General features: G+C 46.5%; 1 protein-coding gene across 1 annotated transcript in view; it reads left to right on the forward strand.

Moving 5' to 3' along the window:
- Dpf3 (double PHD fingers 3) overlaps positions 1–22,457 on the forward strand; it is a 268,414-nt gene extending 245,957 nt beyond the window's left edge. The window contains exons 9-11 of the mRNA XM_057782334.1: positions 7,607–7,719; positions 17,586–17,667; positions 18,168–22,457. Coding sequence (XP_057638317.1) covers positions 7,607–7,719; positions 17,586–17,667; positions 18,168–18,238 — 266 coding nt within the window. The 3' untranslated portion in view covers positions 18,239–22,457. The remainder of the gene's footprint in view (positions 1–7,606; positions 7,720–17,585; positions 17,668–18,167) is intronic.
- Positions 22,458–27,089: the final 4,632 nt, after the last annotated feature.

Below are 27,089 nucleotides of genomic sequence, written 5' to 3' on the forward strand. Positions count from 1 at the left end.
GAGCAGAAGTGGCCCTACCATCTTGCTGCATGCTGCATTGGGTGAGGGGCAGTGCTGGAGAGCTTGCCTGGTGGTGAGGATGAAGGAAAGCTGGAAGGCTGACCCACCCAGCTACCACCCAGGCCCAGAACCAGGGCTATGAGCTGGCCCACCCCAACATCCACATCATCTACAAACTGCTGGAGCATGTGAAGGGGCTGGACCTGCAGATCCAAAGCGGCAGGATCTTCATTACACTAGGCAACAACAGGATATCCAAGAGGAGACCCAGCAAGAGCCTAGTATTGATAGTGTAGCAGAAGCCAGAGACCTCGAACCAGACCGATGGCTCATTGCAATGAACACTTACAAGATGAATAGACAACAGGTCTGACTCACTGGGCCACACTACAGCTTCCACACTGAGACTTTGTTTATTTTTGTTTTTCTTTAAAATTTTATTTTTTTGTCAGGGGGAGGTTGCAAGGGCAGAGGGCAGATATGACGGGATGGGGAAATGAAATGGATTGGAATACATGATGCGAAATCCACAAAGAATCAATAAAAATGTTTAAAACAAAAAAGAGACTGTATATATCTTCAATATGTAAATATTATAGTTTTTGTGTATATGAAAATATGCACTTTAAAAAATTTGAGCCAAATTATTTTGGGTGTGTATCTTCAGGTGTGTGTGTGTGTGTGTGTGTGTGTGAGTGCGTTTGTATGTTCAGGTGTATTTGGGTGTCTGAGCACAACATATAGAGGCCATATGCCAACACTGGTTGTCGTCTTTGGTTATTTTCCACCATTTTGGCTAGACAAACCAGTGAGCTCCAGGCTAATCATCCAGTTAACATCTGCCTGACCTTGAGGTTACAGCTGTATTCCACCTTACCTGGATTTGTACTTATTCTAGAGGGGTGCAGGGGATTGAACTCGGGTCCTCATACTTGCTCAGCAAGCGCTTTACCTGCCAGGCCATCTCCCTAGCCTCCAGATTATTTTCTCATGAGTGCACATGGAGTCTTGCTTTTGGTACTGTTTCAGTTTAGAAGTGATGCTATCTATGCATTTCATATAGTTTCTGTGTGCCAAACAGCAAACCGAGGAACATGGTTTGAGTTTTACATGTCATTTTATGAGAACCTTGGATATCCAGGTTCCCCTTTTTCTGAGAAATTAGTTTTTTAAAAACTCAACATTGACAAATAAAGTAATAAAATGCAATTACATCTTTATAACTTCACAACGAATACATAATAGAACTCGCTAGCTTCACACTTCTTTGCATCTTTTTTATTTTGTTTTCGGCACAAACCTCACAAGATAATCCTCCCCTTACTCGAGACCTTTAATTTAATTGGTGATGTGACTTAGCCAAGCCCAAATTAAATATTGGCAACAATAAAATAAAAAGTCTTTTAATAGGGATCACAGCACAAGAAAAACATCATAGTATCTTGTGTATTTTTGCCCAGGGCTGGTTGAAAATGAACTGAATTTCACTGCATCGGATGTCTGCTGCATAAAACAGACTGCTTAGAGATATATGTTAGTTTCTAAGCCACAATCAGAACGAACGTGGGCTTAACCAATGAGGTGTATTTAGGTGTCATTTTCCCTCAAAGGTTAGACGTGTTCAGGTGTGGAGACAACTGTGTATAAGAATATAAGCAGGGTGTGGAGATATGAAACAAATTCTGATTTTTGCTTTGAGTTTTATATGTGTGACTTCTGACCCATTGCTGTGTATTGACTATGCTCATCACTCAGCACTCGTCACTCAGGATGTGTTCTGTGCAGACAGGAGATGTGTCCTTGGAGGGGCAAGGCACTGGTCACTGCTTTCTGAGGTCCACCTTTGCTTTCCTATTGAGCTCAGTAGACTGTGGTGTCCTGAACACCCCGTGCCTTCATCTCCACGGTCTGTCTTCCCTTGTCTGAGAAGTTTCCTATTCTGTGTTGGTTTCCTTTCCCTTCCCATCTGCTGAAATAGCCCCTCGAAGTCAACCCCTATCATCGGAAAGCCTAGTTCAGGGGTCAGGTCTCCTGAGTAGGTGGTTGTGGGTGACATTTCCTGTTTGAGCTTTGAGGAAGGCTTGGGATTAATTTGGGAACAATTGCTGTGAACAAGGAACACATCTTTATACCAAGTTCACTTTCGGATCTCAACTTTCAGCAAGGACTTGATTTTGAATGACGCTGTTGGAATGAATCATACATACTGCAGCTTGTGTCCCCTGCTCCATTTTCTGTGCTGGAGACAATACAGACTCTTGTAATTGCCTGGTGTGCATCCTATCATTGAGCTAAATACCCAATCAACACTTTCTAAATTTTTCGGCAATTGGAATCTTACAAATGTTCCTTTGACCACTTGTACCAAGGGGACCCTTCCTTCCTACCCTCCCTCCCTCTCTCTTCCTTCCTTCTTTTCTTCCTTTCTTCTCCTTCTCCTCCTCCTTCTCCTCCTCCTCCTCCTCCTCTTCTTCTTCTGTCTGTGTAACAATGCTGGTTTGTCTTGGAACTCACTCTGTAGACCAGGCTGACCTCAAACTCACAGAAATCCTCCTGCCTCTGCCTCCCGAGTGGCAGACATGCACCACCACTGCCCAGCTGTCTAACTTTCAATATGTTGAGATGAATGGCAATGTAAGTATTCTTTGTTGTAAGAAAGATGGAGGGCTGGAGAGAGGGCTCAGTGGTTAAGAGAACGTACTGCTCTTGCAGAGGACTTGGGTTCAGTTCCCAGCACCCACAGGCTGGCTCACAACCTCCTGTAACTTCAGGATTTAGATGCCCTCTTATGGCCTCCAAGGGCATCATACACACATGATATGATGTGCATATACACATACATATATGCATCAAAACACTCATATGTATAAAATAAGAAGAAAATTTTTAAAAATTTAGAAAGCTGGAGATAAGGGAGAAAAGCCCAAATTTCCAAGCATGTATGTTTAAAGATGGTGGTTGACTTTACAAAGAGCAAACAGTGGTGTGTGGGGTTCAGTAAACTGTGTAACAGGGATGAGCCTCTCTTCAGCCCTTGGATCGGAGAGACTGTGCCTGCTCCTCTCCCACTTCCATGAACTTGGAGCATTAATTCTGATCAAACACACAGTCCCAGAGTGAGGCTGTAGAAACAAGTATCTACGGCTTTCCTGGGAAACTTCCCCTTCTGTCCAACAGTGTGCACTCTTTCGTCCTTTCTGTACTAGATAAGAAGTCAGTTTGGAGTTTTACATGCCCACTGTTTTTTCTAGTTTTGGGGAGAAAGTACAAAGTTTGGTGGCCAACTTGGTATAACGGCACAGGCACATAACTTAATTCTGGACTTAGTTTCAGGACCCATCTATAGAGCTACTAAAACATGTTGCACCTCTTTCTCCATAGTAGAGAAGCAGTAGGAACATTCCTGTCTCCCATTTTCCTCTCTTGCTTGAATAGCATCTTGAGTTCTGAGCTGGGGGTGAGGCTAGTTTTAGTCTGGAGGCTGGAGGTGTAGGGGCTCATGTCTCTTTCTTCATGTCAGAAAATTTTGAAAGCTGATGACCTTCTCAAAATAAGAACATAGAGAAAGCCTTGCGATCCCTCCCCTAGAGGTTTCTAATAGACGATTCTAACACCCATTGGCCGCCATTCATTTGTCTAACTAAAGCAACTACCCAGAAATGTCTCTAGAACTCAGCACAGGGTTTGTGTGGAGTTTGTAGATGTGTTCAGTGTATGGCCCACAGGACACATGTGCCCCAGGCCCAACACAAACAGCCACAACATATATATAGAGAGGACCTAGTGTAGACCCATGCCGGCTCCATGGTTGCTGTTCAGTCTCTTTGAGCCCCTGTGAACCCTGCAGTTGATTCTGTGGGACCATGTTCTCCTGGCGTCATTGACCCCTCTGGCTCCCACAATCCTTCCCCTCTTCTGTAAGGTTCCTCCAGCAACTCCAGAGTGGATCTTGTAGACCACAATATCATGTTAAAGACTGGAGCTGCCTACTGTAGGCGAACTCAGACACAGGATAGACTGATGATTAGTATCTGCAGTGTTGTGGATATGTGAACCACACAGGCCGCCCCAGCCTCGCCCAGGCAGATGCTCCAGGGCAGCTGCCAGCTGAGTTGCAGGCCATGGAATGTGCTGACCTTCCTTCCTCGGGAAGATGGCACCATGAGGAATGTTATTATTAGCAGGAGAACATTTGTGCTGATCTGTCAACACTCCCTCATTCAGACTAAGATTGGGCACATTCAGGATGGTATGACCACGGACAATACCCCTCATTCAGGGTCTTTATGGAACAATGATAAACCCGCAGTGTCACACAGCTGACACGTTTTTGAAATCTCTTCTTTTGGTGATGGTCACGCCATACTAGCCCAATTTGCTTCTTGGCTCTCTGGCGTTAGTTTCCTTTTCTGGTTCTTTCTTCATTGGTTTTATTTTCCAGTCAGGGTCTCGTGTTTTCTAGCGTGGCCTTGAACTCACCATCCTCTTGCTCTAGGCTTCCCAGGGCTTGGATTTATAGGCAAGTATTCCATCCCCAGATATCCTGTCTTTAAACAGACAATTCCTCAAAACTTAGTCCTAGATTTAAAAAAAATCCCTTCTCCCTTCTGCCCTTCTTTCTTCTCTTGTTTTCCTGTTTCTACTTTTATTGATTCTCATAGTTTTAATTACCGCCTAGTTTGCAAAATCAATTTTAAGTTTTTGTTTTTGTTTTTCTTTTTAGGCAACGTCTCTGTGTAGCCTTGGCTTGCCTGGAGCTCAGAGAGATCCTCCTGTCACTGGCTTCTGAGTGCTGGGATTAGAGGCGTGCCACTATGCCCGGCCTTGTTTCTACTTCAAGTCCATAATTGTCTCTTGGACTCTCAGTGTTGTGTTCCACAACCTGACCCAACCCGAGCGCTCAGAACAGAGCGGGTCCCCTTTTCCAGGGTCGCCACACATCCTTCCTAGGTGGTCCTCACCTCAGTAGTTTCACGCACTCTGCCCAGTTTCTTCATTCACTCTCCCACACTGCAGTATTCAGATGGGTCAGTTCCTGTCACTTCCTTGTTTATTGCTTTCTCAGGTTTCCCCCTGAGCCTAATCCTCCTGTCTCTCTTCCATTGGCTGCACTAGCCTCAGAACCAATCCTGGCAAAAATTCTTGCATCTCCTCAAAGTCCTAGCAAATCCTTACCAGGCCTCTCTTCCTTCCCTGCTTCCTGCTGATGTACATTTTCATTTGTATATTCTTGTTTTAAAAGATCTTGTCATCTCTTTGGAAGTAGTTATAGATTTGTATGATGACAGTGATCCCAGGTGTCTTTCCCCCAGGGGTGAGCATCTTAGATACCCACATACAATAGCAAAGCTACTGCAACCCTAGACCCTTTGTGGGTTTTGTTGCTTCATGGGCTCATGTACACAGCCATATTCGTGAATGTTTGATGTATGCCTCTGTGTAGTTCTTTGACTTCTTATCACATATGTAACTCCCAGGATCCAAAGCTGTGTCTCCAGCCTTAGGATTCTCTACATCTAAGAATGCTTCTTAAAAAACACAGTCGTCTGCCTTCGGTTTGAAAGCCTTCACTGACTTTATAGCCCAAATGCTTAAATGAGGACTGTGAGTGCCTATTTAGTCTGGCTTCATTGTCTCCAGGGTGGCCTCTTGCCCCGTCATTTTGCAAAGAAGCCTACACTCATGTTCACCGGTCTTTCTCTTCCTTCTGGTTTGCAAAGCTCCCGGCTGCTCAGAGCCTGCACACGCAGGTCCCTTTACCTGGCATCCCCTCTCCTTCCCACCCAGTTAACTTTTGATCTGCCCAGTACTGACTTAAGCCCCTTTCCCTGGAGGATTTCCTTGACCGCTCTGGCTAGGAGCTCTCATTGGTTTTCATCGCCAACTCTGCCTTTGCTCTATGGTGTTAGTTACATAATAGTGATTAAATAATTGTGCAGGGGGTTTTAGTAATTTGAGGTCTCTTTGGAGGGCTTAGGATGTCTTGATCATGGCATATCTTCTCTGTCTAGCATAACAGCCAGCTTAGCAGCTGCTAGTGAAACAGTTGCTGAGTTGGTGAACTCTTCTTAGTGGAAACTGGCTTTTGACAGCTGGGATATGGCCTGAGACCAGGGAACTGGACAAAATCACCTTGCCTAGGTGGGTGTACGTCCCATGATCTCGGCTCCATCCTTTCCAACAATGTCCTGTCAGAGAACCTGGCCACTTGTAGCCCACACTGCTGAGTCTACAGCTCAAATGTCCTCACTATGCCCCTTTCTATTTTCACTCTAAGAGATTAGCGTAGGAAACAGCTTGGCTAGTATCCTCCTCAGATCACACTTCGGGATGTTTTCCGGAGCACCAGCGGGCTGTTGGTGCAGGGTTTTAATTTAAGGCTTCTTTCTGGCCTCGTCTCTTTCCCCTGTCATCCCACCAGGTTATTTACCCCTATGCTAACACTCGCAGAAACTTCAGAGTGGTTTATATGGGGGAGCCCCAAACCTGGTGGGTCCTGATGCTGACGGACCAGCCAGTGTTTTACCCAAACGAGCAGGGTCCGATGGGCTCTCTGAAGATTCCAGAGGGAAACATAGGGTTCCTGCTGGGATGTGACTCTGCTGGGGGTTAGGGACAGCACTTGGAAGTCTGTCTGTGAGCACACTTGGTGAGTGGTGCTAACTCGAATCCATGTACCCTGTTTATAGTATCCTTTAAAGAATAAAGGGGCAAATGTTCTATGCAGTGGGAGCTCTGGAGAAGGATGGGGCCTGGGCTGGGCCGAGCTGCTGGTTCTTTCCAGCAGAGGCAGCAGCAGGATTCGCTCGTCCGGGTCACAGCGCTGGGAAACCTAGCAAGTTGTAGCTCCCAGTTGGCTGTTCACTCTCGGCCTTGCTCTGTAGACTCAGTGGGGGCTCATGCAGTCCTGCTTGGCAGGTCAAGCTTCAGGGATTTCTTCAGGGCTGTGCGATCTATGGTCACAGCTTAAAAGTCCCTCTCCCGACCCGGCTATAGGTCTAGCTAACAAGACACTTGTAGGATAGGCCTGGTCCTTTGCTGGGCTGCCACTCTCTGGCCTTACCTGCCAGACCCCTTTCTTCTTGTGTTCCTGTGACTGCTAAGCATTTGGGTTTTTGAAGGAACCGCAAAAATACCATCCATCACCCCGAAAACCTTATGAGATTCCTGACCCCCTCAGGCAGTGTCAATAGGAGGTCTCAGCTCCAAGTAGCTCTGAGGAGTTTTCCTGTCCCAGCTTCATCTGGGCGTGGGGTGATGCTGATGTCCCCCCTGGGCTGCCTTGGGCTGTTTAGTCCTCTCTAGTCACAGCTTTCTACTTTACTTGTTACACTTCTGGGGGACCTGGCTCTTGGGGTAAGAGGAACTGGATGATAATTAGTATGGAGGTGAATGCCCACTTCTCCGTTCGGCCTCCACCCGGCGTGACTGGAGGCGGTGGTGTAAGGCTGTGGATAGAGCTCCATTCAGACTCCTGGTCTGTTTCCCAGCCTGTGCTTCCTCTGACTTCCTCCATGCTCCCTCTGAAATGTGTCTTGAATTAGTAGCGTTGGGGGTACAGGTCACACTCTTTTGGCTTAATACTGTTGCCTCTGGCTTCTTCCAGGTCACCCAACTTGCCTGCAGTTCACGCTGAATATGACCGAGGCGGTCAAGACCTACAAGTGGCAGTGCATAGAATGCAAATCCTGCATCCTGTGCGGGACTTCGGAGAACGATGTAAGTTTGGGCGATTCTGTGGCAAGAAGAGGCAGAAGGGGCTGGGAGCCCTCTGAGAGGTGGAAAGGAGACAGAACTCTGGGCCCTGGGTTCATGGGGAAAATGGCCTTTTTAGCCTCTATAACTTTTGGGACCCTTGTCCTTTTGCCTTGGGTTCCTCATGCCTTCAGGGAAAGATGCCAGAGGTGGCCATCAGGGGATGTCTTCTTGGTCGTTGTCCTTAGCAGCCTGGCTGCTTAGAGCCTCTGCTCTCCAGAGTCCAGCGACTGTGGCGGTGGCCAGTGCTTCGGGTGGGATGCATGTGGCTGTTTTCCACCACAGTCTAGTGCACGATCTCATCTGGACGACATAGTAGACACAAGAAATGCAGAATACTCAACAACTATTTTTTTTTGTTGTTATGGGCCAACTCAAACATGTACAAAGGCTGAGAGAATAATGATCTCATATGCTCTGTCCCAGCTCCAACAATGGCCATTGTGTCCAATCTTATTTCATGAGTACTATTATCTTATCCTTTATATATGCGTTGTATGTACCTGTTCATGTAGGTGTGTGTACATGTGTTTGTACATGTGGAGTTTGGAGTTCCATATCAGCTGTCTTCCTCCATCACTCCCTATCTTAATTTTTAAGACTGATAACTCACTGATCCAAAAACTCATCAGTTTGGCTAGCTTGGGTAGCCAATGGACCCCTTTTATCTCCAGACACTGCTCCCTTACCCAAAGCTGGGGTATGACTTTTACACAGTGCTAGGGTCCTGGAATTAGGTCCTCATGTTTGTGCAGAGCCATCTTCCTAGCCCCTACTTTTCAATCCTAATCATCATATAATTTCACTGGTAAATATTTCACCTGCACCTTTAAAAGGACAATAGCTGCCTTTTAAGTGAAAATAACCAGCATTTTCCTGTAGCTTCAAGTAATAAACATTTCTACTCACTCAGCTGTCCCTTAAATGCATCGGCTGCAGTTGAGATCCAAATGAGGTCTGTGCATTGCAGCTAGTTAACGCAGCTAGTTAACGCATTACAGCTAGTGAACTCAGCTTGAAGTTCCTTTTACCATCTGCAAATAAGACATAGATGCCCCCCCCACCTTACGGATCAGCTGTTCAACAGAGCTTCCAGGCTTTCCTTTGCCTGAACACACCCTCAAGGGGTTGACAGTACCTCTGCCTTGTGCATTTCGAGGCTTGATCCCGAGTCTCTCTGTCTCTTTCTTTACCATCTTCTTCAGTTCTCTGTGTCCGACTGTCTCTTTTCTGGAAGGCTACCTAACAGACATTGCTACACACTTTTGATGGAGTCTGTTGTCTTTGGTGTCTCTTTTTGGGATGGTACCTCTATTGATGGCATTCAGTAAGCTCATTTCATTAGAGGCTAAAAACTAGGCATTTTCTTATTTGCATTTGGATTTCTTTTGTTTATTAACTGGGGTAATTCCATAGTAAGACACTTACCCATGCTGCCCTTTGGTACCATATACAAAAGGCAGCATATGTGCTCGCTTGTTTCCCTTATCAGTGTTTAAGATAATATGATAGTTAAGCTATCTATTCATGGGCCTGGCTCCATGGGTAAGAGCAGGGACTGCTATTTCAAAGAACTCGAGTTCAGTTCCCAGCACCCATGTCAGATGACTCACCACTGCCTATAAGGCCAGCTCCATGGTAACACTTTCTTCTGGCCTATGGGGGACCTCCATTGACAAACACACACCTGGTCCCTGTTTTATTAAAAATAAAACAAATCTTAACAGAATATCATCTAGTCATGAAAATAAAAGACACTCAAGAAAGCATGAATTATAAGATTGCTTCTAAACATAAGAAAATGTTTGTATTTTCTAATTGAGCCCATATCATGTTTAATGAGAGAATAGTTGATATATTTCCACCAACATTAGGAACTTGGTGTGGGAAGGATGCTCCAAATGCTGCTAACATTCAGTATTTTTGTAGAGATACTAGTTAGTACCGTTTGGCAAGAGAAATAGATTAGAGGCACAAGGACAGATGACAACACCGACTGAGCTTGTTGATCCACAGAGGCCTGCACAATCCAGAGCTTTATGAAATCCACTATGATGCCACGGCTGGAAAATTCTATTGCACCAAAACTTTATCTCATTCATAAAATCATTAAAAGGTATCACATAAGACCTCCTTTTGGATATGTGTATGAAGCCTATATGAAACACATGGATTTTGCCTTTCTTCTTGGATTTCAACTCAAAGATGCCTCATTATATACACACGAATTAGAGACACTTCTAGTTTCAAGTACTTTGAGTACAGGATATTTAACCTGTGTTATGACACTATTTTCACGAGATGTGACAGGATGTCTGGGAAACCGTAGAGAACCAGTGATAGGGCTAACTTGAGTATGCAAAGTGAAAACAAGGAGCTGGAGATTGGCTCAGTGGTTAAGCATTTACACTGCTCTCACAGAGGATCTGAGTTCTGTTCTGAGCATCAATTTACAGGGGCCTCGCCACTGTCTTTGGACTCCAGCTCCAAAGGATCAGACACCTCTGGCCTCTGCCAGTAGCTGCACTCATGTGTACATACCCACATGTAGACAGATAGACACACGATTAAAAATAAATCTTACAAAAGTAAAAACTAACCAATTAGTAAACATTGCTGTATTTACAGTACACCAAGAAGCCATATTTAGAAATATGCTTAACAGAAGGTACGCAAAGTCTATATGAACAAAAAAATTTGTAATGCATTTGAAAACATAAAGATCTGGTGGAACGATGTCCTCTGCTATTGGAGAAAAAGACTTAAAACACTGCAGAGACGTCAGTTCAGCTCATGTTAATTTGCAGATGGACACCAGGAGCAATAACAGCATCAACAAGCTTCCTTTGTGGAGTTAGACAGGCTGATACTTATGTTTCTGCAGAAGAAGTGGGTTTGGATAGCAGAGGAAGGACTGGGGTGGTATCTCTGCTGTAGAGCACTTTCTAGTTTGCCCAAATCCCTGGGTTCAATCCTCAGCACAGTAGAAACCAGGCAGAGTAGTGTATGCCTGTGATCCCAACATTTGGGGGATGGGGTGGCTAGAAGCAGGAGGATCAGACATTCAAGATCATCCCTGCCTACTTACTGAACTTTGGGCCAATCTGGGCTACATAAAACCTGGGCTCAAAAAAGAAAATGGCCAAGGAAATTCTGATAAACTGTGCTGGAAACGGGAACTAGCAGACATTAGATCTTTCGGGGAGTCCCCAGAGTGGAATGGTGTGGTAGGGATGTGTGAGCAGACAAATAGACCAGCTGGAAGAGAATAGAAAGCCTATGAATAGCCCCACCCACATACGAGATAGAGTATAGGATAAAGGTTGCATCTTAAATTACGGTGTAAAAGATAGACTTTTTAATGAATGATGCTGGGACAATAGGGGAGTCGTTTGGGAGAAGACAAAATTAGTTTCGTATCTCACACCCAGACATAAGAACAATCTCTGAATAGACTGGGATTTTAAATGTCAAAACTAAGACCAGACCAACACCAGATTCCTCTTTTTCTTCAACTCCAGGAAAAGTTTTCCAGTTGATTCAAAATAGAGAAACAATAGAATGAAATATTGAAAAATTAGACTCTGGAAATTTGCATAGTCAAAAACCACGAGTCAGTCGAAGGATGACTGACAAGCCTGGAGAACGTACCTGTAGCAGGTGCAGGTGAAGTTCCAATGAACTCAGGATGTAAAGAACTCTGATAAATGAGAAATATAAAACCAGGAACTTGGTAGACAAGGAGAAGCAGACATGAATGATGATTCATAAACAATATAAAAATGACCTTTGAACATTGAAATAAATACTCAAACACACCCACAATGAAAGAAACTCAAAGCAAAACCAAGATCCCGTTTCTCGCCTATCTGATGGGCAAAATTTTTTCAACTATAACAATATATGAAAAAAATATAGAAAAACTGTAGAAAAATTAGTTCCTGCATCTAGTATTAGAGGGAATGCAAAGTGGCATGGTCCTTCTGGGGAGGGGGATTTGGTGATCTCTAACAAAACTATGACACACTTAACTTTTGACTGAGCCATCTGTGGGAGTCTACACTGAAGGATACATCCTACTACTACAGAAGTATATGTCTGTGAGATGGTTTATTAATTAAAATATCAGAAATAACCTCAATGTACATGCATAGACAAATAATCAGATAGATATTGGCACAGCTGTGCCGGGAAGCCGTGTAGAGGATGGGAAGGATATCTGTGCATGGATGTGTAATAATTTCCATGATACATGGACAAAACCAAAGTTGATTTTGCTATCTATTGATGGTAGGCTGTGTTTATTGGAAGGAAAGGGCTATATGAGGAACTACACATGTATCTGTGTACTTATACAAACGAATAAACAAAGAGGTAACGGGAGTGGATATCTTCAGGAGTGGATGGAAATGGGGAGGAGAAATACAATGATGTGGTAGTGGTGGGGATAAGGGATGACCAGCATGACCTTGGGGATACTTGAAAAGCTTGAATCAAGAGTAAGTTTCAGAGACAGATACGTACTCAATGCTAACCATGAGGCTAGTGATGCTAAAATGGAGCAAACAGAAAGCAATGAATCTATCTATACAACAAGCAGATAGCAGAACCAGACTGAGGAGCTGGAGAAGAACCAGCCTAAGTAGTTTTGGAAAATGGTGTTTTGACTGTGTGCTGCAAGACTAAAGACAGACACAGCTGCATCACAAATGCTGTGCCCCAGATAAGAAATTTATTTTTGTGGGTGTATGGATTAGTAATTCTGAAAGCGACTTTATATGTCTAAATGAATAGCTGAATATTATGATGGAGAGTCATAGTTCTACACCCCAGAGCAAGAATAACCATAAAAGAGGAGGGGAAGAGCCTGAATCCTGTGGTTTTATATTGGAGTGTGTGTGCATGTGTGTGTGTGCATGTATAAACTCATGTTCAGTGAGCTTATATGGTCATATAAGCATATATGAATGATATATATGTATTATACATATACATATATATTTCCCAGATCTGTTGGCAAAGAAGACTATGTTAGTCAGCTTCAGTAAAGTGCCAGTTAATCTGTAAAGAGGAAGGAATTACTTAACTCATAACTTTGGAGGTTATGAAAGTTTCAGTCCAAGATCAAGTGGCCCAGTTACTTTGGGATTTTGGTGAGGATACTTAACAGGGAAAGCATGTAATAATAAAGTGCTCATATAACAAAAGAGAGAGAGAGAGAGAGAGAGAGAGAGAGAGAGAGAGAGAGAGAGAGAGAGAGAGAGAGAGAAATAAAGACCAGTGTCCCACAGTCTCTTTCAAAGTATATCTTCAGTGATTTAAAGCCCTGTGATGAGACCCCACCTCCTAGAGGTCTCAAGCACTTCTCCAATACACCATTGCCCTGGGTACAAAGCTTATGTAAACCTTAGGGAACATTATCCATCTTCAAACCTAGCAAGGACCTAGAAGCAGTGAGAACACCCAACATCCAGAGATTGGTTCCACACAGTATTCCCTAGTGAAAAGAGCCAAAGATTCTTATAGAAGTGACTAGTGCCAGGGATGGGGTACCAGCTACACAGGACATGCCTAGAATATCTTGTGATGTCAGAAAGCAGGGCTATGCTAAAAAAAAAAATGACAGTGTGTGTCTAAAGGACACAAGAGCCAACAACCTGAAAGAATGTTTAATTGTCAAATCTAGGAACAACTGAGAAAGAAAATAATGACACTGTTGGCTTGTAACATAAAGAATAACAGATATCCCTTTTTATATATGAAGTTGAAATAATGGATGGAGGAAGGCGGCAAAGGAGGGAGGAAGGAAAGGAGGAAGGAACTAGGCAAAGGAGGGAGGTGAAGGAAGATAAACTGGGGAACTGTCACAGACTGAGGGCCACAAAGGAAACCTAGGGTCGTAGCTCTTCTTGGTCGAGTTCTTCTAATACACATAGCCTTAAGCTCTGTCTCTAGTTCTGTGTAAACTGGTGTAGGAGCTCACACCTGTGGTCCTAGCACTTGGAGGTGGAGGAGGACCAGGAGTCTAAGGTTGTCCTCGGCTACATAGGGATTTTGAGGCCAGCCTGGGCTACATGACACTCTATCTCCCCAAATACAAACAAAGAAGGCCTGTGAGATGGCTCAGTGGGTACTTGCCTCCAAGCCTGAGGACTGGACTTTGATCCACGGGACCCACATGGTAGAAAGAGTAAACTGACTCCTTTAAGTTGTCTTCTGACTTCCATGAGGGTGCTATAGTATGTACCCCAATTCCCGGCCAATAAATAAGTAAAAGAAAAACCAACCAAACAAAAACCCTGAAAACCTGACCCCCACAAATGCTATTAGGGAAAAAAAGCGGGAAAATGGAGACATTAAAGCTCTTCCTATAAACCAGCAGTCTCCACTCTGTAATTTTACCACACACTGTAAGATGTTACTATTCAGGAGAGCAGAAGACAGAATAGAGAAACTATCATTTCTGCAACTTTTCTCTAAGTCTAAAATGGTATCAAAATAAACAAAAATGTCCAATTTCCCTAATATCTTCCAAAGGGACTAAGTTTTAAAAATGCTATTTTTATGTGCTGAAGAACTTAAATATATTTTGTTTCCAACCATTGCAGTTAAAATTCTCTTTGGACCACAGGAACATTCAGCATGGAGATTAAGCTCTTTTGACACTATCCTGAGAGTTTTCTTTTTTATTTATTTATTTATTTATTTATTTATTAAAGATTTCTGCCTCCTCCCCGCCACCGCCTCCCATTTCCCTCCCCCTCCCTCGATCAAGTCCCCCTCCCTCGTCAGCCCAAAGAGCAATCAGGGTTCCCTGCCCTGTGGGAAGTCCAAGGACCCCCCACCTCCATCCAGGTCTAGTGAGGTGAGCATCCAAATTGCCTAGGCTTCCACAAAGCCAGTATGTGTAGTAGGATCAAAAACCCATTGCCATTGTTCTTGAGTTCCCTGAGAGCTTTCAATAGCTTTCTTGCTTTTGGACAAAGATCTCTATGCACTTCATGGGCCAGTCTTGAAACCAGCCACTTCCCAAAGACTTCTGGCTGGTCCGGAGGGATTAATTTTTAGTCTGTCATTGATTCAGATCATTCTCTTTTCTTTTCTTTTCTTTTCTTTTCTTTTCTTTTCTTTTCTTTTCTTTTCTTTTCTTTCTTTCTTTCTTTCCTTTTCTTTCTTTCTTTCTTTCTTTCTTTCTTTCTTTTCTTTTCTTTTTTTTTTTTTGAGACAGTGTTTATCTGTGTAACCCTGGCTGGCCTGGAACTCTTTATGAAGACCAGGCTGGCCTTGAACTCAAAGAGATATCCTACCCCAGGCCTCTGCTTTCCAAGTGCTGAGATTAAAGGCATGTGCCACCACCCCATTTCCCTGCAGCTTTAGAACATTTTCAGTGGCAGATCTAGAACATATTTTTGTTATTTAGAAGGTAATACACTATTTATTTATTCAAATAATTCTAGATTGTGCTTAGGACTATTTATGTGGTTTTGCTGTTAATTCATTGATCTCATGTCTACACTTTCCTTCAACATGTGAAACGTTTTGCTACTCAATGGTATTATCACAATCACACATTTGATAAACATCCAACTAATATAGATAGTTAACCAGTTCCAATATTATCATCAATAATACAATTGCTTAAAAATATACACACACATTTACATCTAGCTTGGTTGTTAAGATCATTAGTTGGGTACTCTGGTGGCAGAGGCAGAAGGATCACAAGGTTGAAGCTAGACAAGACTACACGGAAAGGCCCTGATTCAAAAGAAAATCCAAGCCGGGCGGTGGTGGTGCACGCCTTTAATCCCAGCACTCGGGAGGCAGAAACAGGCGGATCTCTGTGAGTTCGAGGCCAGCCTGGTCTACAAGAGCTAGTTCCAGGACAGGCTCCAAAACCACAGAGAAACCCTGTCTCGAAAAACCAAAAAAAAAAAAAAAAAAAAAAAAAAGGAAAATCCAAATAAAAAAAGATACGTCACTACCCAAAATGGTTTCTGTATGTAGTTGTGTCTCTAGGTAGATAGACAAGTATATTCACTTATGAGCAATTCACTTTTAAGGATATAGTAAGATTTTAATTTTGGTTTTTGACTCTACAAAATAGTTCCACAAACAAATCTAGGAAGAATGATGTATTTAAGAAAACCTAGCTTCTATTTTCTAATTCCAAACTTAAGTTCCTCCTTTGCTTACATAGGACTTCTTAAAAATTATAAAGCTTGTCTTTACATTATGTTTAAATGTAAGCATGTGTGCTGCATATTCAATCCAGAAGTAAGCTGTAAGAGATAGGGAGGCTTTCTCCACTTCTTTTTTTTCCCCCACGGAATATCCTAGAAGTTCCTTCATGGCAACCTATAGCCATAGTCTTCATCCTTACGCCTTCATGGTTCTCTGTCAGTCTCATCTCTTACTGACTGGCATTTGGGTTGATTCTAGACTTTAATCTTGCTGGGAGTGTTAACACAGAGCCTTAGTAGAGGGCCACAAATGAACAGGGTGGTTTCTGGGACCTTGGGGATTTTCTCACAAGGTCTCCTGCAGAGCCTAGAATGAGATTTTCATCTCACTGGCTCTGTAGCCATCAATGGATCCAGTTTCTTAGATCTAGGGGTTAGAACTCCTTTGAAATTGCATTTTTCATGGGTGTTAGCATGAGCGAATATTGCCCTGAAAAGTAGACAAGAAAGAAGGGACAGTGATTCTAGACAACTACTTAAGACAAATGTGGCTGGACCCTCATACGCTTGAATTTTGGGGAGGAGGGGCCCAGTCTACAGTATCCCTCCTTTTTGTAGCCTCGTGTCTGTGCTATGGTAGGGATTATTGATGTCTTTAGGACGTCACTCATGTTACTTCTCTTTGTAACACAACCAAATCGTTTGGTCCCACAGCTTTCTTCGGCTCTGATGCCATGGTGTGCCTTGTGGGAGTCAAGCTGGTGTTTTGGTTTTCGCCCTCTTCCCTGCCTGGGCTTCTTTTGGTTTCTGTGGTCTCTGCTGTCCCTTAATGCCCATGAGTTAAAGTGTGTTCTTGGCTTTCCTTGGGGAAAGACTTCAGAGACTTCTATGAAAGCCACGAATTCACTCTGTTTTTAGAAATACACATTTCTCAAAATACACATTTCTACCTATATGCAAAATTGTGCGGATGATTTCACGGACAGCCCTCCACGAACACCCTTTCAGAGGCACCTGCTGTCATACACCCTGGACTTCCTCTTCTGCGACCTTCACTTGCCATCCAGTCACCAGCAAGTTCCAAATCCTTATCTTGGGCCCAGACCTCTGTCCTGATCTCCATCCTCCAGGACATCTCCCTGGTGACCTTGGATCTGTAGTTGAGGCTGTCCTTTCTCTCTCCTCCCCCCATGGCCACTTTCCTGCCCATGCTCAGTGACTGACTATGCCACAGCCCAGGCAACCGCACCAGTCAGTGACTGTTCCTCATGGCACTGCTGTAGCCTTAATTCAGGCTGTTATAACCCTTTGCCTGTATTACCATCTTCTGCTTCTAGAACCAACCAATTTCCCCTGCCCCCTGCCACAGGCTCTAGGCTCAAGCCAGGGAAGAGACTTTTCTTAACATCTACATTTAAATCCTGAAGGAGTTGTGTGATACAATGGATGTTACTATCCAGTACAACTGTTGCCCATTGCACAGATGGGAAGAGTGGGATTCCAATCTATGTGTAATACGGATTAGGTCATTGCCATCGGGTGGGAGTTAGAGAAATGAGAGTAGAAGAATAAGTGGGAGGGAGGAGCCACTGCCCTCAAGTAACTGCATCTCTCTCCTCCTCACTTAACCTCTTTTGTATCTGCCAGGACCAGCTACTCTTCTGCGACGACTGTGACCGTGGCTATCACATGTACTGTTTAAATCCCCCCGTGGCTGAGCCCCCAGAAGGTAACGATGATGAACTCCACAGTAGCAACCACAGCAGCTGCCACGCCCAGCTCTCATTGTCCCCTCACTGTGGTGCAGGCCTTGTGCTAAGGGATGTTCAGGCTTTGTCTCAGTTAACCATCATGGCCCTATGAGGTTAGGTAGGACCACTCACAGATGACACATGAGGAAACTGAGGCCTAGTGCAGCCGGATGGTGTTTCGGCTGACGGGTCAAGAGATGCTTCTCAGGTGTGTGGCTGCAACAGTGGGGAGGTGTGAGTTTCCAAGGGAACTGGTACAGGTGTGCCAAGGCTGGCTAAGAGGCGTGACAGAGGGGTGGGGCTCTTTACATAGTTCCTCTGTTACCTCTGAGCGCCTTCACATCTTCACGCGCCTTCAGAACAGAGACTCTGAATTATGGAAGTCATAGACAAATAGGAGTTAGCAGCTATTAAAGCCATTACTAGGGCCTAAGAGTTAGGAGAAGGGCTGCTATTAAAGCTGTGTTGTCTCTCATAGGAAGCTGGAGCTGCCATTTATGCTGGGAGCTGCTCAAAGAGAAAGCCTCAGCCTTTGGCTGCCAGGCCTAGGGCCTCAGGTCACAGAATGTGACGTGCCGTCAGAGGCTGACCTGGAGCCCTGTTCTATCCGGATGGAGCTCTCCTCCTGCACATCCACACAGAACAACTGTAAGGAAAACGAGTAGTTACAGAAGGACATGGACGCGGAACCAAGAGGGCAAGGTCTCGACTCGCCTACTGCCCTGCCTACGCCCGCCCTCCAGTCCCACACGTGGTATCCAGCCAGTCCTTCCTCATTTCTACCAGAGGGAGCTTGCACTTCTGAAGAACAGTTCAGCCCCAGCCCTGTGGAACCTTCCTCACGCTCGCCCTCACAGTGTATCCCTCTCATGGCTTCCCATTTTAGAGGAAGCCATTTTGTGACTGCTCACAAGCACTTGTGTATTGATGGTGTTCTTTCTTTTTTAAGTCTCTTGTGTTTTCAGATCCCTTCACACAGCCTCTTCACCTTCAGCTTAGGCTCGTCATCCTAAACTCTCACAGAGGAACAAAACGCTGTGAAAAAGTTGTTACTTTATTACAAGCATCACCAGAAATGTCTGCGTTTGGAGGCCATCTTGAAGACGGAACTTGGAAACCTCTCGGTAAAGAAGTAGTTTTTCGAACCTCAGCAGTGGCCTCCACAGCTGGGATGGTCTTGATCCACTGCACCACCACTTGATGAGGGGTTGAGAGGGCCCGAGAGATGGGAGGAAAAACCGGGACCCAAGCATAACCAGTTCGTATTTGCTGTTCAACAAGAGAAGCTTTGCAGCAGACCCAGGGGTTCCTTGACCTTCACAACTGTGGTGTCCTTGAGATGAGACAAACCACAGCCTACAAATACAGGGAAGTGCTGAAGATTTCCAGTGCCTCCCGACTGAGTTGAGTGTCAAGGCCCGGTTCAGTTTCCGCTGGTGGGAGTCAAGCATCAGCGAAGCGGGCAAAGGCTGCCCGTTCAATGGTCCAATGTTGGATTAGAGAGAGTGTAGCTTTGAGAAACCCTTCAGTGTTAATGCTACACTGTGAATTCCTTTCTGGGGCAATTTCCTCCTTCTGTGTAGTATATGTTTGCCAGTGACTACTGAGATGTGACTGAGAATTTTAGAATGGCGGAGAGATGATCATTGCTTAACTAGATCATTGAGCATGGTGATTGCTTGTGACCTGGTAGCGGTGATTCAGAACCCTCGTCTGCTCTTGTAGCGGAAGCTCCCCTGTGTGAGCCGGACTCCTATTTGAAATAAGAAAGTTTCTAGAGAAAGAGGTGGGGAGGCCTCGATTCCGAGAACTCTGTGTACCGGGAGACAGCCTTGTGGGCTGCAGTGGGGTGGGCTGTCTTCAGATCACGGCAACAGCTTGGTAACTGACACATTTCTGGAAAAATCATTTGCCCAAAGGGCAGGTCTCAGTGAGCAGGACCCTCGCGCATGCTCGGCTTCCCTGAAATCAGTTCCATCGCTGTGGTCCAGCAGCTTTGTAACAAAGGCCTGGGTTATTTTTAGTCTTCAGCTCCTGAAGAAGCCCCTGGAGACCTGGGCTAGTTGGGCCACTCTGCCCAGATGCGGCATTGCCTCTGCCGCTCCACAGGACTCGTCCTCCCCCTGGCTAATTGCTCTTGGCACATGGACCCGGGGCAGCCTGGCATGGATCCAAGCGGTGTGCTCCCCTGCCCCCAACTCCTTTGCCGAGTGACCTGTGGCAAGAGAGTGGGGGTCTCCTGCAGGCCCTGTGGCCTCTGAGCTGGTTACATGCATATATAATGATCTCACTTAAAGGGCCCTTGTCCAGACTGCATTTCTGCCTTCCTCACAGGCTCTCTTCTTCCTCCTGCTGGTTGCTGAGCCTGCGTGGATTCTAAAGGCCCAGGGAAGGGTTGGAGCGGGGGAGTCATCTCCACAGAGTAGCACATCCCCTCTTCGGACTCTGCAGGCTCGCTCTCTCTTCCCACAAAACCTAAAGCAGGGTATCCTCAAAGGCTAATTACTTGGTTGAGGATTCATTTTAAATTAATTTTAGGGAGGAAAAAAGGCCCAAATGTTCTGGAATGCTACACTGGCTTAAAGGTGGAAAAAAAACCAAGTCTAAAACCCCAAACTGTGGTTCTGAGACTTGACAGGTCCCCTTCTGGAGTGTGCATGAGTCTGTTCTCTACAGAAAGGCGAATGGGGGAGGCTTTCTGTTCTATATCCAGTCATGCTTGCTCTGCCCATCCAAGCTAAGGGGGAACAGGCCTCCCTAGCCAAGCCATGGCGCCAGTGGGAGCTGGGGGAGCCTGCCCACAGTGCTGGGCTGGCTGAGCTCTGGGTTGCATAAGGAAGGCTCCTGGGGTTCTGCAGAATGGGCTCAGCCATTCTGCTTTGGAGGCTTTGGTTTGGTTCCCCATGGAGGAAGTGGGGAAAGCAGATCAATGTGAGGTGCCCTGTCAGGGTGCAACAGACCAGGTCTCCAGAGCCACCTCCTGTGTCAGAAAAAGAAGGCACTACTAAAGTAAAATTGGGACCCACTTTCTCCAAGTGCGGGAGTGAGCGGTGGGCACTGGTTCATGGTTCTAATGTCCCTTCTACCCTAGCAGTGTGTGGCCTTGGACAAATCACTTAGCATCCTCAAATCTCAATTTGCCCATCTGTAAAATGGAACTGCTGACACTTGCCTTTTCTTTTCCACAGCGACAATGGGGAGGGCCCAAAGAATAGTGTTGTATAAACAACCATCACCAGGGCCCAGCTTGCCTTGTGGGAACTCCCAATGCTTTCTGACTCCACCTTCTTGTGAATGCTAGCCAAAGCTAGACGCCCTCTTGGAAACTCCCTCTTGATGGAAGAGGCTTCCACATCAAGGGCCAGGTTGTCTGTGGTCAGGGCTCCTAAGCCAGGGCTGTGGCCATGGAGACCATGGTTGGGCATGAGTGGTAATGGGAGGAGTTCAGGGGCTGGGAACTTGAGGATGAAGATACCATAAGTGCATGTGCATGCAGACAGACAGAAGCACACACACACACACACACACACACACACACACACACACACACACACACCAGCATGAGTAACCCCTTGGAATGGGAGTTGACTTCTGTGGAGGGCGCTGTGTTCTTGTTCAAATGTAGCATCACTTTCAAGCTGGTTAACTCTGGTCAAGTGACTTTGCCCCTCTGAGCCTTGCTGCCCACATGTGTGAGGTAGAGAAATGTGGCCTGTTTAGAAATCTAGCCGGGAATATTAGAGTAATGCTGATCTTGGGGTGGGTCTTGCTAAAAAGGGGGCCTCCTGCCTGTGGTATCCACTGTCATTTTGTGCAGTGGTCACTAAGAGAAAGGAATGATGCGGTTGAACACCCCTCAAATCCCCCAGCAGGGTTACTGTGTTCTAATACAGCCTTCGAGCCTCATATGGTGACTGAAGTAGCCCTGCTGAAAAATCAACTCTCGTTTCCTCTTCGACTCTTTGGAGACCCTGCATTTGGGGCCTGCAGCAAATACAGGACAGGTAACCCGGTAAGGAAACGGGAATGATGTTCCTGACAGGGAACTGACATTCCTGTCACCCTTCTCAGGCCTCCTGAGGCAGAAGCCAGCAGATCCCAAGACGCTGCTATATGGCTTTGCCTCCAGGCCAGATAGGAAGCAGAGGCTGTCCTGTGGATAACTGAGTAGGGGAGAGAGAGAGAGAGAGAGAGAGAGAGAGAGAGAGAGAGAGAGAGAGAGAGAGAGAGAGAGAGAGAGAGAGAGAGAGAGAATGAAAGGAGGCTTAACAGTGTCTGGGGAAGGAGGGTCTGGGTACCACTCTGGGTATATTTAGTCTTCAAGAACAGTTCCTTCCAGCCCACCTATTTAAAAGTTCAGGTGCTTCAAAGAAGAAAAACGATCGTTATTACGTTTCAAGTTTAGGAATCCTATGCAGTTGCCGTGGGTGGAAGAAAGATCACCTGCAGCTAGGCTGCAGCGGGCTTGGAAGAGGGTGGTAGTTTCCTCTCCCAGCCCACAGGTGCAATGCAGCCATGCTTGGCAGTGGTCCAGACAGGGTCCTGAAGACGCTTGCATGCCTTCTGCCTCTGGGTTTGGAAGTGCTGAGGTGAGAAATCTCTCCGCTCCTCCTCACTAATGTCTATCCTTAGTTCCCCTTAGGGAATTCCAAAGTCATGGTCCAAGGGTCCAAGGGTCCAAGGGTCCAAGGGTCTAAGGCTATGGCTCCTAGGCCATAGCCACGCCCACATGGCCACTGCAAGTGTTTGAGTCCCTGGCCTGGCTACTGGTGACTGGTGTCCCTTTAGAAGGGCAGAATTCCTGAGCTGGGGTGGGGGATGGGGGGAGTCAGGGGTTAGTGAGAAAATCAGGCAAAACCTAACAAAGAGAGGGGAAGGATCCCTGAGTGAGGGTGAGAGCCCCCAAAGGGAGCGGTTGGGGTTGTAAGCAGAGGGCCAGGGGGAGTGAACAGTTACCTCAACAGGCTTTTTCCTCAGTCCTGGAAAGCAAAACTGTCTGAAAAAAGAAACAAAAGCTGAACCTTTACCTGTCTGTGGACATTGGACTGGCTTTCCTTCCTCTGGGCTCCTGGGCTCTGGATCAGTGTTGGTAAAGAGGACTACCTGAGGACAAGGAGGATGCTGGGCTCCTGGACTCTGGATTAGTGTTGGTAACGAGGACTCTCTGAGGGAGAATGAGACTGGTGCCCCTCTCCCAGTGGAAGTAGGAAGGACCCCCCCCCCCAGGCTCTGAACTGAGTTCGCATGGATTTTCCCACTCCCACAGAGAAGTGTTCTTGTAATATCTGGGCATAAGTTACTGAGGCCCCTGTGGTATAGATTGTCTAGGGGCAGGTGACAGATGGCAGCAGAGTGAGCTTGATCCTGAACTGCAGCCTTTGGCGTGGGGGCAGTTTCGGGCATTGATGCTGCAGTGCTTAGACCCATTGGCCCTGACTCTAGCAGCTGGAAAGAGAGGCAGAGGGGCCTGGTCAGCCTTTTCCCCACCACCTGGCTGCACAGACAAGGCTCCCTGTCCCTCGCTGTTTGCTGCCCACTTGGACCGTTCCAGGAGCTCAACTTTATCTGTCGCAGCTGAGGAAGGGGAGGATCTCATAGTTTTTATTTGTCCCAAGTCCACAAGTCTCCCCACTGGCACCCCAACTGCACCGAATCTAATTTATGAGTAGTCAGAAGGGCCTTGGAGACCGTCTGTGAATTGGCTTCCTTTCCCCAGCATCCTCAGGACTTGGGGTCTTTTTGATCCTTTCCGAGGTCACAGTTTTCGGGCTTGAGTGTGGTAACAGCAGGATGGATGGGTTGGCTCAGGGTCTTTGAGAGCTGGAAACGTCTTTCTAATGAGGCTGGAGACCCTCTGGTTTTCGGAGGGACGGTGGGGTAGGGAGACTGGGAAATTTGCAGTGGGTCAGAGGGAAGGGAGAGAGGAGGATGTGGGAAGAAGAAAGGCATGGGCTCTTCCAGCATCACAACAGTTGCTCCTGGGAAGGTTCAGCTGTTGGCCTGTTCAAACCGGGCTGTGAGAGAGAGGCCCAAAGGAAGCAACTTCAGGAAGCCCTGAAGTGAGGGAGGGAGGCTCCTGTTTTGCCATTTCTACATCAAACCCATCTCTCAGAAGAGACAGAAACTCTCCCCTGTGAGGAGAAAAACTGGAAGTCCAGAGTGAGGTGTCTTAGATTCCTCTGGGTTCTTAGTGAGCCCCGGCTATGCCCTCCTGACTGAAAGTGATCCTCAAGGTCTGTGAAGCTGTGAGGGCTGTCTTAGAGCCAGGGGGTGCAGGGATGGACTGTTGGAGCCTCAGGTGGAGGGGCCAGCAGCCTTAAACAAGGAACACTCCATAGCATCCCCATATCTGGCCTCCCCAGGAACAGGAGCATTTGTGCTGATGGTGGCATTTCCCAGGGCAGTGCAAAGGAAAAGGCGGCCTTGGGCTGGCAGGCAGCCAGAAGCCTCTTCCATAGAGATACAATTACTAATAATGACCTCTAGCCTGGAGGCAAATAAGATGGCCATTCAGGTTGGCACCAACTGGGTCTGGCAAATCTACAGACCTGGGGCTGGGAAGGGACATTGTAGGAAATCGAGCCCGTGAGGCCCTGGGGCCTTCGTATTCCCTCAGCAGACAACTCTGAGAATCCCCAGCCTATATTTCCACTCAGTTCATCTTAGCTTCCCTTTCTTCATCTCTATTGTTGTGTTACGATTATTAATATTGATAACGAGAGCAGATGCATGTGAGTGTGTGTGTGTGCATGTGTGTGTGTGTGTGTGCTGGTCTGAAGAAAGCCATTGGTATTGATCCAAGAGCAGTAGGGGAGGCAGGAGCAACCAAGCAAGATGTATCTTAACTGTCCCTGAAGTTTGCTACAGCCAGAGACTCCAGTGCACGGTCTAGACCACCACCATGTTCCCACGGTGGAACTCTCCTGGCCCTTCCCATCTTTCCCAACTCTCACCTTTGCCCATCTGGGAGAAGTACTGAGGATTTGAGAAAAAGTAAAAGCCTCCACTATGTAATCAACATGGTGCAAAGACTTTCTGGCTGGAATTAGGCCTTGGGTCTTTGGTTGACTTGGTGTGCTCTTTCGCGGTTACTCCCCAGGATGTCCTTCATTCTCTCCCTCTCCCACCTCCTCCCTTCTTTGCACTTTGCCCTGCCTTCCCCCTGCCGTTGCAAAGGCTAAAGAGTGCAGTGGTGGCTGGAAGAAACTGTGACATAAAAGAAAAATATACCCCTGTGCATTTTCAACACGCAGTTGAAGAAGGCTAAATTAAGGACTGGCAGAGGGGGTGGGGAGCACGGAGGGAAGCAGAAGAAACGTGGCCAGGTAATATCTGAGTGAAACATGGAAACAGAATCTTGGGGGGGCAGAGATGACGTGGAGCAGGTGGGCTGGGTAGGCAGGGGGCCCCAGCTTGCCAGTGTGTCAGGTCCATGTGGCGTTTGGGGAAGCAGACAAATCGTGCTTTTGCAATAAATGGTCAAGGGCTCAGGAGCATTTGTGCTTCTCCCAGGCAGGGGAAGGATGGCCAGCCTAACTGCCACTGTGTATCCAACCATGCTTGTCCACCCTAGTTACTTTTACCCCCCCCCCCCACCGGAGGCAGATGAACATATCTCTTGCCTGCCAAGAGCGAGTGCTGGGCAAGCTGGTACTGGCTGAAGCACTTGGCAGGGGACTGAATATGTGCAAAGCAATGGACTTGGTCTGCAGGGACTGGAAAACCAACCTCATCCTGGCCCAGCCTTTGGGTTGCATTATCCGCTGTAAAAATATTCCCGGGACTCCTGTTAACTATCCTGCCACCAGGAAAGGGTTGGTTATCTGCATGTTCATTTCTGTTTTGTAGATGTATTCATATGATGAGCAGGTAGAAACATTTAGTTATTTCCTCTTTCTAGAAGTTGGGGAGATTATGATCCCAGCTTCCTTGCTCTGATTTGTTATCCGGAGCACTAACTGCCCTAGAAGATCTGTATCCTCAGCTCGGAGATGCCGTGGAAGGTGTTCATCTTTAGCATCAGAGTCAGGGAGATGAGGAACGGGGGTCCCTGACTGAAGAGTGTCAGGCAGCAAGGTAATTTGAGGTTATCTCTCCAAAATGCTTTCTGGAGTGGAGGTCAGGGAGGTGTAATTGGCAGGGTATGATCAGGCCCAAGAAAGTGGGAGTCTCATGCCTGCACTGAGTGAACACTGCTGAAACCCTGCAGGCTTGAGCTCAGCCTCTAGGAGACAGCTTCTGTAATGGTCTCGCCTGCATAGGTGGATGCGCCCAGCAGCAGGCTCTTTCAGCAACCTCCCCTGGCCGGAGAGAGGCTCTTCACATTCTAGCCAAGGCTTCATTGACTCCAGCTTGTCGATATTGACGGTGATAGGGACAAACAATTTATTTTATCTCCTCTTCTCTCCGCCCAGGCCACAAGCAGGCTTTAGCTTTTCGATGTCCCCCAAAGAAGTCGTACCAGGCTTGTTTGCCAACTAAATGCTCACCTTGGGGGAGGTCTGTTCACAAGCAACCTTAGGTTCATCCACTGATGGTCTTAGAGAAGGCTCTTCTGGACCCCTGGAACACACAGTTTTTGGAAGGTGGGATTGTGGGGTCTCTAGGGACAGCCAGAATGAAACGTGGCTACGAATCTGGTTTTAAAGTGCTAGAGAACAAGAAACACATCCTGGAGTTGGAGCCGTTTGAAAGCTGTCAGGCAGGGTTTATTTTGGGGGGGGCCCAAATCCCCTTTGAATAGTTATCTGTCCCCCCACCCCGTATTAGTGGCAGTATAGTATGGAAGAAGAAGGGGAGGCCACCCACCTGGATCCTGTCCAAGGCAGACTGGTGGCACTGCCCCTCAGGCAGCTGGTATTAGACTATGAGCTTCCTGTCTCTGAATTCAAAATGGATCTGGGAACCCCAGAGCCAGTGGGCCAGGCTCTGAGAGGAGCCCCTCTCCTCACTTCTATGCCAGTGTTCTCAAACTCCTTCCTATCCTCAGACTGACTGGCTGGGCAGTTAGCAAATGCAGATCTGAGGGGTGACTGTCCTGTGCATGTCACAGCCCATCTGAGAAGGGGCCAGAACTCAGTCCTGACTAGTGTCCCCTCCCTGCCCTACATGTGTTTAGACTGAGAACAACCTTAAACTTTGAAGCCACTTTCAAATAGCTCTTTATCCCTGGTAGCCAAGATGTGGAAGATCTCCACAGGAAGATACAGGAAATTGGTTTTCTTCTTCTAGTTGGCTAATCTCTGCTGTGACTCCCATCAGGGAGAGACTGGCTTGGTGGCATTGGTAGAGCTACCACTGCTTATTAAACCTGGGGTTTTCCTGAGTAAGCTTGGGTAGGAGGTCCCTGGGGTGGGAAGACTTTGAGAGAAAGACGTCCTGTGAGAAATCTCATGATGGC

Source organism: Chionomys nivalis, chromosome 10 (assembly GCF_950005125.1).
Source record: "Chionomys nivalis chromosome 10, mChiNiv1.1, whole genome shotgun sequence".
NCBI classification, from domain to species: Eukaryota; Metazoa; Chordata; class Mammalia; order Rodentia; family Cricetidae; genus Chionomys; species Chionomys nivalis.